This window comes from Bos indicus x Bos taurus, chromosome 11, assembly GCF_003369695.1.
Source record: "Bos indicus x Bos taurus breed Angus x Brahman F1 hybrid chromosome 11, Bos_hybrid_MaternalHap_v2.0, whole genome shotgun sequence".
NCBI classification, from domain to species: Eukaryota; Metazoa; Chordata; class Mammalia; order Artiodactyla; family Bovidae; genus Bos; species Bos indicus x Bos taurus.
In genome coordinates this window covers 3096521-3108573 of record NC_040086.1, presented here as the reverse complement: position 1 = coordinate 3108573, position 12053 = coordinate 3096521, and the positions used below count along the sequence as shown (strand labels likewise).

Below are 12053 nucleotides of genomic sequence, written 5' to 3'. Positions count from 1 at the left end.
CAGCTGAGATTTTATTTTTAATACAAATGGAATGCTGAAAAAGGATAATAATGAGACCAGCTATTAATATGTTCATTTCAACAACGAAGTTAAAGTAAAATTGTATATAGATCTAATCCGAGATGGTTGAATTATACTGTTTTTCATAATACATTATAAATTAATAATCTTAGGACTCTGGATCATTTCCTCCTACAATAGCACATGTTAACACTTATTTAAAGTGTTTGAGGGGTCCACTCAGTAACATGAAACCTGCTGGAAACTTCAGGGTTTTAGAATTCACTTTTATATAAAACTATATGAATATAAGAGATGGGCATGTACACACTGCCATATTTAAAGTGGATAACCATCAAGGGCCTTCTGTACAGCACAGGGAACTCTGCTCACTGTTTTGTGGCAGCCTGGATGGGAGGGGAGTTTGGGGAGAATGGATACATGTATGTGCATGGCTGAGTCCTTCTGTGTGCACCTGAAACTCTCCCAGCATTGTTAATGGGCTGTACCCCAGTACAAGATAAAAACTTAAAAAGAAACTACATAAATATAAGAACCAAGGGATAGAAAGATGAGATCATTTGTATGAACCCTTCCTTACTTAAAATAGGAAGTTGTAGTGAATTGCCAGCTTCAAAATAACAACTCTGCAAAATGTGGATTTTTTTTTAAGTTTGTAATTTGTAAAGTTTAAGTTGTAAACTTTCAACTGTTGTCCAGCTATTTTCCAAAAAGCCAAACATATGAACTAAATGAGCGTCCTGTTCCTTATGAAACACACACTGTCAACAACTCTCCATGCTCTTCAGACACATGCTCTGATTGGGGTGGTCACAGTCATGATGAAAACATTAGAAATGCATAAAACCAACATAGAAATGCTTCTAAAGGGGGGAAGTGGATATGTTTGGTATACCCACATTTGTTATTTTGAGGTAAATGTAAATTCTAGGTAAAGTATAACTACTACTGACTAAAGTACAACTTCACAAAATGAATTTCATGGTTTTTTTGGAAGTTTCTCGATTGAAAAGATTAAGCACCAGAAATATCAGCAGGATAGCTTGAGAAAATAAGTAAGATCCATGTTCTGCGTTCTGCTTTCTTTCAAACTTGCTTTGCTTAACTTTTCCTTCTTTCCTTGATTTTTTGATGTTTTCGTGTGACCCAGTCTCAGTTGATCTGAAGACATGGGTATTAACACGCCAAAGTTAAATTCAGAACTGGAAGCAGAACCAACTTTGTGTGTACTTGTGCCCTGACGTGGCTTCTGAAGGGTAGGGGAAGGCTGTATCCGTCTGCTGTAGCCTGCGCTCCCTTTGACCATGCAGGTATATGACTTGGGGATGAGGCCCACACCCCTCCCCAACTTAGCAGCTGAGAATTCAGCTGTTCCTTGGGGAACCAGTATTCTCAGTAGCCCATGGAATAAGTATAATAGATAAACATCCAGAGATGGGCGTTATTTACTTTGAGATATTTGTACATGATGATGTGTTAATTGTATGTTAGTTAGGATTTTGAATTCCTAACCTATATGAGTTAACACTGATTTAAAACTGAAGGGTTTTTGTAGCTTTCTTTTCCATTTTAATAGAAAACTTCAATTAGCAAGGCTAACGAAGGATGTAATTTCTACTCCATACAGGTAATACTAGCTTCAGGATACTTTGCAGTGTTCAGAGTCAAACTTACTGCAAAAAAACTGGAAGGAATTCATGATGGGGCTATACAGATCACGACAGACTATGAGGTAAGGACTTTATTTACGGGGATTCAGGTCAGTGGGGTCTTTCTGAAAAATTCAGTCCTTTTTTTGTTTTTATAACTAAGTTTATTCAAAAAGTTACAGTTTACCTATTTGATACTTTTAAAAACTTAAGCTTCTGAGAATAGTTTACAAAATAATGGTTTTTTATTAGCTCATAGTTTTCTGATAAAACCTGAATCTCTTGACTAAAAGCAACTTTAGGAAAATGCATTTGGCCCTTTTAGATTTGCTGTTAGCATGGCTTACAAATGGCTGTAGCGTTACATGGGCCCTGGCTGAAATTCTTGAGGTTAGATCTCTCTCTTTCTGCGGTCATAAATATCCTGCTGTGTAACGTTGCCAAAAAGGAAGATACAATCAGGAAATCACATCTTAATTTGAGTTCTCACAATTATGTTTACATGAGTCATTCTAAGTCAGGAACCAAACGAAAATCAGTGAACTTTTTTAAAGACTTTATGTGGGGTTGACATGTTGCATTCAATGAGATTTTGAAGGGATATGTTTCTGCCAAGTCTAAATATTTGTATGTGTTCTTGTAAAGCTCTTGGGAAGTTGAGCACTGCTGAAGTCAGCAAGCTACTTTTGTTCTCCTACCTGTTTTTAGCACATACAACCCCTGCCACCCATGAAAGCAAACTCATTCAGAATAAACAAAATTGATCTTTTAGTAATAAATCATATGTTGGGAGTATGTCAAATTAATTATCTCCGAAAGTGAGGAATCCACATTTATCACTTTTGATAGAAATAAGTACATTTCCTTAGCAAAGTATCCTTGTGAGTTGCAAATAGAGTGTGAGTTGAGATTTAAAACTTGGAATATTCAGCTTGTTTTTTAAAAAATCAGGTTGACATTAATTTATTGCTACGTACAAAAAAGTAGAGAGCTATGTAGCTTTTAAAAATGCTGGATTTTTCATGCATTGTTTTAAGAGTATAGTTGGACTTTCCTTTTTAAATTAATAATCTGCAGAAAAATCCATTCTTCATTCCTTCCCGTTTTTGGTCTTATTTCCCTTGTTTTCAGTGAACCTCTGAGAAGTACATGGAAGTATATTTCAGTGCATTTTGTACAGTACATGGATAGATTAAACAGTATGCATGGGTGATTTTAATTTTGCTTACCAGTTGGTTATTGCTCATGTAAGTCCCAAGATTGATTGTTTTAAATCTCCTAAAATAGCGCAACAACTGTCAGGTCAGTCTAGGATTTACACACTTATTTCTCTGCGGTTTGCTTCTTCCCTCCACAGATCCTAACAATTCCTGTGAAGGCTGTGATCGCAGTGGGTTCTTTGACTTGCTTCCCAAAGCACATGGTTCTTCCACCTTCCTTTCCAGTAAGACAGTTAATTTGTAGACTTCTTAGCATTTTTCTAATAATTATTTTTCTTTCTACTGCGTTTTACTCTGTTTAGACTGTATATAATAAGAATTAGATTTAATCTCACCATCATTCCCTGATAGCTCAATTGGTAAAGAATCCGACTGCAAATGCAGGAGACCCCGGTTCGATCCTGGGTCAGGAAGATCCACTGGAGAAGGGATAGGCTATGCACTCCAGTGTTCTTGGGTTCCCTGGTGGCTCAGCTGGTAAAGAATCCACCTGCAGTGCAGGAGACCTGGGTTCAGTCCCTGGGTTGGGAAGGTCCCCTGGAGAAGGGAAAGGCTACCCACTCCAGTATTCTGACCTGGAATACTATATAGCTATATACCATTGGCTGTGTAGTCCGTGGAGTCACAAAGAGTCAGATACGACCCAGCGACTTTCACTTTCACTTTTCACCATCATTGAACTCTTTTTACTATGCATTCTCTTAATTTCTTAGTCTTTTAATACCAAATTTTAGACCAGTGGGTATGATCATTTTAGGTGCTCAGGCTCCTCTGTCCAAGAGATTCTCTAGGCAAGAATACTGGAGTGGGTTGCCATTTCCTACTCCAGTGAATCTTCCCAACCCAGGGATCAGTCTCTTGGCATCTCCTGTATTGGCAAACAGATTATTTACCACTAGTGCCACCTGGGAAGCCCTGATCATTTTAGACTTCTTTAAAAGTCTAGGAATCAGGTTATAAGATTCTGGTTCTATATTCAACAAAAAAAAAAAAGGAAAAGGTTATGATTTTTATTGATGATTATTTCAATCATATATATATTTTTTTAATCTGGCACCCTGGGACTTCCCTGACAGTCCAGTGGTTAAGACTCAACACTCCTAATGCAGGGGCGTGCGTTTGATCCCTGGTCAGGGAACATGATGTGCTCCATAACAAAAATATAAATAAATCTCTTTATAAAAAAAAATAAATAAAATTGGTACCCTATCACAGGAAGAGACATATAGCTGATCAGCACGGTCATTGGTAATGTAATGATTTAATCCGTATGCTTCATTTTAATACGATGCCAGATAACCTATGTTTTTAAAAAATAGTCTAATTTCTCTTTGGCACAGATAGTATTTTTTTTTTAATAAAATACTTTTTCTGAGAAAAATAAATCTTTTTTTTTGTTTGTTTCTTGTTTAGCTTTGGATTTTTAGAATTCAGTGATTTCATAATTTTTTCATCCTGAATTTGGAAACTTTTAAGGTAGCCTGGCCTTGGTATAAACAAACCTTTCTTAACAAACTGATAGTGACTCTTTCCTTTATTCAAAGCTAGTTCTGCACCTTTGTTATGTGAGCACTTTTACTTTAATTCATTTTTACAGGATTGCAAAGATTTGTCTTGCTAATTTCTCTGTAACAGGCCTTAAAAACAATGACGAAATACATATATTTGGAGGAGGGGCTCTGATTACAGATTTAAAGCTTACCAACTTCTGAACGTTCTAAGGGTACTTTGAGCTTTGGTCTTCTGTAAATATGTCTGTCAGTTCTAAAGTGTGTGTTCTGAAGAAAATCCAGCCATTTACAAATGAATTTGTTTGTTTTCTTCCTTCAGGGGAAAATAGTTCATCAGAGTTTAAATATTATGAATTCCTTCTCACAGAAGGTAAAGATCCAACAGATACGATCTTTGTCAGAAGACGTGCGTTTTTACTACAAACGATTGCGGGGTAATAAGGAAGACTTGGAGCCAGGGAAAAAATCAAAGGTTTGAACGCGTTGTATTTGCAGATTCCCATCTTTTGTCCTTTGTTATTTTGACCTTCCGTGGATTGGACATTCATGGTTCTCCTGTGCCCCTTTATAGATTGCAAACATTTACTTTGATCCTGGATTGCAGTGCGGGGATCATTGCTATGTCGGCTTGCCTTTTCTGTCCAAATGTAAGTCATCTTACTCTTCTCTCACGCCTTCACTCCCTCCCCAAGGTACTCCCATTAATGATAGGCTGCTGCTTCTAAGGCCCACCCCTACATCTCGGTACTGTAGAAATCATTTGAGGGGCAGAGTATGTCATACCATTTGTGCCTGTGTTTTAGCTGAACCCAGAGTCCAGCCTGGCATAGCCATGCAGGAAGATGCCTGGGACACCGACTGGGATTTGCATCAAAGCCTATTCAAGGGATGGATGGGAATAAAGGAAAACTCAGGTCACAAGTAAGTGGTTTTGCTGTATGTAAGTATTTGAGCTACCTTTACCAGTTTGAAACGTGATTTTCTAAAGATATTCCTATATTTGGTTATTTTACTTCTCTATACTGCTGAAAATGTGCCTAATCTTCAGAAAACCGTAATGAGGCATCTTGAATGGCCATTGTGATTGTGTATTTCTCAGAAGGACACACGCTACCATTTTTGTCTTATTTCCCGTGCTCTAGATGGAAAGTCACAGAAACTCGATGAAGTTGTCCTTGTGTAGGATGAGTTCTGTGTTGTGCTTAGTGGATTAGTCATGTTCAGCTCTGCAACCCCATGGACTGTAGCCTGCCAGGCTCTTCTGTTCATGGGATTCTCTAAACAAGAATACTGGAGTGGGTAGCGATTCCCTTCTCCAGGGGATCTTCCAGACCCAGGGACTGTTCCTTTGTCTCTGGCATGCAGGTGGATTCTTTACCATCTGAGCCACCGGGGAAGCTCAGTTTCCGTATCAGACAGTCATTTGCGTAAGAAAGAGTCTAACTGCCTCTGACTCGCATTCAAGGCAAGGAAACACTTTAGAATTTGAATCTCACCATAGGAGGAGTGTCTCTGCTCCTTGTGGAAGGAACTGCCTCCCTTTCTGGTGCTGAACCTGCTAGGGCTGCACAGGGCTCAGGTGGGAGTATGCACATTGACAGATCAGCACCGTGGCTGGGTTCAGAAGCACAGACACACTTGGACGTGGCAGTTTAGAAATTGGCCCTCTCTGTGTGCTTCCAGAGAGGACTTGATCGGAAGACTGATGAACACTGTTCTTCCCCCCACTGGCTAATTTGAGATGCATTTGTCAGCATCACCAAAATCTTCCGGTTTATTCTAACCTAGTATTTTCAAGCCCTGAACAGTCAAATCTGCAGGTTTCTGTGTATCTGAACTACCTGCTGTGAAAGGTTTTCTTAAGGCAAAAAGAGAGGTAAATTTTACCTTTTAAATGGTTAAAATTAGTACTAAGAGACTTCTTCTAATGAACTCACTAAGAGAACACTAATTCAGACACTCCTTTGTTCTCCAGTTCCCACGATAGACGTTGTAATGTACAGGTCGCCTCTGTATTTTAACCCCCAGTTATGAATAAATGACTGGTAGTGCTGCCCTTGGCTCACTCTTCGCCTCCCACCCACCGAAACCCCTGCGTTCCTCTCTGTGAGCCTAGTGTTCCCCACTGAAGACCCAGCCTCCCTGCCTGCCCTGAGCTGCCAGGTCGCAGCTGCATAGTGAATGCGGCATTCTCCCCGCTCCTGCCTCTGTGTTACCTTGTCAACATGCATGTCTCAGAAAACTCATTACCAGTCTTATAAAACTGGTACTCTCACCAATATTAGGTATCATAATTCAGTCCTCTTATGGTATAAAATAGGCTTCAGTGTTTAGCCCCATCTGTAATACTGTTTCCGTAGGGAATGTGTTCTGAGTTCTAAACAGCTGGTTTATAAACACTTCTAAGTAGAGAAATAGTCGGATGAGGTCCTGAATATTGCTTCATATATATGTCTACACAAAACCCTCATATGTATTATTGTTTCAACTGACATCTTCATTGCATAGTAAGATATTGTGGCTTTTTCCTCAAGTGGGAAAGGAGCCATACGCCAAGCAGTGCGCTACCTTCTCATTAGTTCAGCTGAAATATTTACCTGCTGTTGGTGTCTAGACCTTTCCCCTAAACATGCAGGATCTTTAGGATCCCCATTCCATCCTGTCATCTGTGTATGCCTGGCTGGTCACTTACACCTTCAGTATGGAAACAGGGCAGGTGATTGGTGATAGTTAGCTCTCTGTGCCAAAATAGAGACCTCTTCATGTGTCTGAAAACAGTAAGATGTCAGGAGCAGGTAAACCTGTGTTTATTCAAGGCCAGAATAAAATTTCACAAGAACACACGCCTAACAGAATTTCCTGTATTGAGAAAGCTCAAGCATTTCAATTCGATACAGTGATTTAAAAATTGTGTTTTCTAGATTGAGCGCTATGTTTGAAGTGAATACAGACCTTCAGAAAAACATCCTGTCAAAAGTTTCTGCCGAGCTCTCCTGGCCATCCCTCCTCAGCTCCCCCCGGCTCGTGAGGTTTCCCCTCACTAATACAAACTGCTCTTCAGTAAGTATCCAGGTGCCATGGGCCTTTGGAAATGCATCATAGTGTGAAGTATCTGCTCTTTCTTCTAATGGGGCAGATCTTTCACTTACCACCTCTTTATTTCATTTAAGGAAGAAGAGATTATGTTAGAAAACCCTGCAGATGTTCCCATCTATATTCAATTTATCCCCCTGGCTTTATATTCCAGCCCTTCCATCTTTGTAGATAAGTTAATATCAAGGTAAGCATTGTTTCAGATCATCAAAATGTTTCCATATGAACAGTGAATGATCACTTTACACATTTAAAATTTCGTTGTTATTCAGTCGCTAAGTCTTTCTGACTCTTTGTGACCCCATGGACTACAGGTGTATTATTGTCCATAAAGTAAAAATATCAGGATGTTTTTAAATTAATGATTATACAGGATTGACTCCTTTGTGGCCACAGCACTCTGGATTATATGTATCCCGTAGAAGGTGTTCTGGGGTCTTACGAGCATTTACCTCCAAATCTTTTGTCTGATAGAAAGTTGTCGGTGTTGTTCAGTTACTAAGTCATGTCTGACTCTTTGCAACCCCATGAACAGCAGCACACCAGGCTTCCCTGTCCTTCACTATCTACCAGAGTTTGCTCAAACTCAAGTCCATTGAGTCGGTGATGGCCATCCAGCCATCTCATCCTGTCTCCCTCTTCTCCTGCCCTCAATCTTTCCAAACATCAAGGTCTTTTCTAGTGAGTTGGCTCTTTGCATTGGGTGGCCAAAGTATTGAAGCTTTATTGCAGCTCATAAATAGTAGATTTGCTTAGAGAAATCTTGCATCTATAATTGAGGTTGAGAGAAAGTTCTAGGGAGAGAAACAGATATTACATTGCTGCTGCTGCTAAGTCGCTGCAGTCGTGTCCGACTGTAGGACCCAATAGATGGCAGCCCACTAGGCTCCTCTGTTCTTGGGATTCTCTAGGCAAGAATACTGGAGTGGGTTGCCATTTCCTTCTCCAATGCATGAAAGTGAAAAGTGAAAGTGAAGTCTCTCAGTCTTGCCTGACTCTTAGCAACCCCATGGACTGCAGCCTACCAGGCTTCTCCACCCATGGGATTTTCCAGGCAAGAGTACTGGAGTGGGTTGCCATTGCCTTCTCTGAGATGTTACATTAAGCATCTGGAAAAGCTTCCAGTTGAAGACAAAAAGAAATCATAAAGAACTCCTTCCTAAAACAGTGTAAAGAGGAAGCAGGTGAAGCCTTTCAAATATTTTAGTTTCAAAAGTGAAGAATAAACTGTAAGTTGTAGCTACTTTTTGAAGGCTATTAATCTGGTAATATTGATCTCAAAATCTGCTGAAAGGTAAACAACCTTGGTAATTACTCTGCAACTGCTTTGACTATGATGCTGTTCTCAAAGAATTATGTGTGTTTTTTAATTTCAGGTTTAACTTAAGTAAGGTGGCAAAGATCGATTTAAGAACACAAGAATTCCAAGTCTTTAGAAACACTGTAAGTATTCAAACTTCATACGATTGCAAAGAAGTAATTTTATGATATGACCGATGCAATGTGGAAGAAAAACATTAACCATCCTTAAACTGCCTGAAAGGCAGATTACTGAAGAAGTTTAGAAGAGTCCAGTAATTCTTTTAGAGGCATAAAGCTCAGGAGGAGTGGGTGGGATTTAGATCAACAGGCGGCATGCTGTGTAGAAGGTCCTGTTTGTGGGCATTAAACGTTAAGCCCATAATAATGGCTGCCAGAACCTCTGAGAGGATGCCAATGAGGTGTATAGACTAATACATGATTTCTTTTTATTAATTTCTTTTTATTTTCTTTTCAAAATATTGAGCTTGGTCATTTAAATTTTTATTTTGGAAACTTTCTAATAAAACTGTAAACTCCATGAAGCCCAGACCTGTGGCTGGCTGTATTCATACTTAGCACAGTAGCACTTACAGTTTTCCCTCAACAGATATTTTTGAACTGCTGAGTGTATACACAAGCTGGTTTGTTCTAGGACCAGATAGTCTCTGTCATGCAGGCCAGGCTGAGCAGCCACTAACCCACTCACAATTATGTAGGAACTTAAAACTTTCTTGTGTCAGTCAGGAATTGGCACTCGGAACTGACGCCACCTGCAGATCGGCCCAAGTCCCTTGGCCTCCGGGCCCTTCCTTCTGCCCAGCTCGTCTCGTCTCCTTAGACAGCCTGTGCACACCAGCCCCGCGGGCTGTGGACCCTCCACCAGTTCAGCCCTCTGATTTTCCCTGACTCTTCATTTACACCTGTGTTAACTTTGGTGTTTGTTTTTCTTGTGTGGTGCCGTGTTTCCCAAATCTGGGTATAGGCTCCTTGAGGACTTGTCTTCTATTTATCTTAGTTTTTCTCACATTTATAAAACGAAAGGTGTTGAATGAATAAGAGTGAGAATCTAGTTAATCTCCCATCATCTGACTGACTTTGATGGGAACAGTCGTCTGCCCCTCCTTTCTCTCCTCGCTGTGGGCCCTTGCAGTGCACAGGTCCCAGTCTGTCAGGGAGCTGTGACTTGGCTGCTTCCCATTTGGAGCAAGGGACGTCGGCTCCTGGGGTCCTCATGCCTGTGTACCTCCTAGCTTGGTCACCTCGACCAAGCGTGTCAACCTTTCCAAACTTGAGCCTCTGTTGCAATGTGAACTTAATAATCTGGATGTCACAGGGGTTTTTAACAGATGAAACAAACCAACATGGAAGCCCTTAGATGAATCGCTTGGCGAATGGGAAGCCCTCGGGGAATGTGGACTGCATGAGTCAGTCTGTGGCTCACAGGCGAGAATGAAAGGTTTTCAGCATTCCCTGAGTAGCTAGTATGTGTCAGCACCATGTCGGGTGCATTCACGTTTGTAATTTCGCATAATCACTACAACAGCCTGGCTGGGCTATCACTAGCCACCCTGAGAGATAAGTATTTCACATGTACTGCTGGTGGTGGAAGAACAGAGCTCAGGGAGAGGAAGTACCTTGGCCGAGTTCATACCTGTGATGGCTGGCAGGGCCAAGTTCACATGTAGTTCCCCCAGAGTCGGGAGCCCTTGCCCAGGCTTATGTGACACATGGGCATTACTGGTTAGGAATCACTAACTACTCTCCAGCCACATGTTTTATAGTTTTTCAAGTATTTGTGTTCTTTCCCATAATTTTATGTTTTAATCTATAAAACATATATTAGCCAGACCTTTATGGAATACTTTTTATAGATCTATTTTTAAGTCAGTCTTATATAAGAAAGTTATTTTTCTAAGTAATTTTCAATTTTTTTTTCCTGCTGAGTAATAGGTAGAACACTAGACTAAAATTTAGAGAGTCTCATATTCTAATCCATGCCATTCTCTTGGAATCATTTTTAAAATTTTCTTTGTTTCTGTCCATAAAGATACCATTAAAAAATGCCATAAAAATAATAAGTTCAGGGTTATCCAAATATCTAGATATTATCCAGATATCTAAATGATAATATCTAGAAAGTTCAGTAACCACAAATTCCGTTCACTCTGCACTTATAAAGAGAGAAAATAAACATAAGAAGTAAATGACCTAGTATTTGCCTTTCTTATCTTACCAAATCTTTGGTGGTACCTATAAGATGTAGGTATTATAAGAGGTAGGAAGATGAATAAGAATGCCCTAGATCCCAGAAATTTATTCTAAATAAGAAATTCTGGAGGAGGTCTTCAGTTCAGCTTCAAATAAATTCTCTCACAGTTCTCTACGGTGCTGTAAAACTGTGGATCTAAAATTATTTGATCTCAGGATTCCTTTACAGTCTGAAAAATAATTTAGGATTTCTGCTTTATCTCAGTTTTTAAAAATTATTAAGGACTCCAGAGAGGTTTTTTGTTTTTGCAGGTTATATCTGTCAGTATTGACCATATTAGAAATGAAAACTGAGATCCTTAAAATAGTGATTTAATTCATTTAAAATAATGATAAGCCCATTCTGTTTGACAGATAATATAAAAATGAAAAAATAGATATGTATTTTTAAAAACAGTTTTGCAATAAGAACAGATTGTTTTACATTTTTACAGAGTTCTTCAGTGGCTCTCAGACTTAATATACAGATAGATTCTCATGTCTGCTTCTGCATTCAGCCCCTTAAGATGTATTGTTTTGGTTGAAGTATATGATAAAGATCTGATCCGACCTGACACATGCATGTAGTTGCAGAAAGGATGTCTTAATTTCCTTTTTAGCTGTCATAACACTATATACACCAATCATTTGGAAAATATTGGTCACTAACATATGCAGAGCTTCCAAATGTTGATACAGTTCACTCTGCAGTATCCAAAAAATCATGTTCATCCCTGTAACCATGAATCTCATCAGGGAATTCTTTAACTGTTGGGAAGCTCTCAAGTTCACAAGGCCAAAATTCTAAATTACACTCAAACAGTTGAATTTTACCATTGGCGACAAATGCTTCAGTTGCTTTCCTTAAAGGAACAGATGGACTTCATTTTTGTGGAAATGTCTACTAAATACTCCAGTCTGAATAGTCATATATTGACTCTCAGTCATTTTTCAAATAGAAATGGAGCCCCTTGAGGAAGGAGCTAGTTCTGTTGGCATCTCAAATAGCT

General features: G+C 39.3%; 1 protein-coding gene across 2 annotated transcripts in view; it reads left to right on the top strand.

Moving 5' to 3' along the window:
• TMEM131 (transmembrane protein 131) overlaps positions 1-12053 on the top strand; it is a 185995-nt gene that overhangs the window by 147111 nt on the left and 26831 nt on the right. For both annotated transcript variants that reach the window (XM_027554633.1, XM_027554632.1), the window contains exons 18-25: positions 1649-1753; positions 3028-3114; positions 4721-4873; positions 4973-5048; positions 5205-5322; positions 7323-7461; positions 7572-7681; positions 8871-8937. In XM_027554633.1, coding sequence (XP_027410434.1) covers positions 1649-1753; positions 3028-3114; positions 4721-4873; positions 4973-5048; positions 5205-5322; positions 7323-7461; positions 7572-7681; positions 8871-8937 — 855 coding nt within the window. The remainder of the gene's footprint in view (positions 1-1648; positions 1754-3027; positions 3115-4720; positions 4874-4972; positions 5049-5204; positions 5323-7322; positions 7462-7571; positions 7682-8870; positions 8938-12053) is intronic.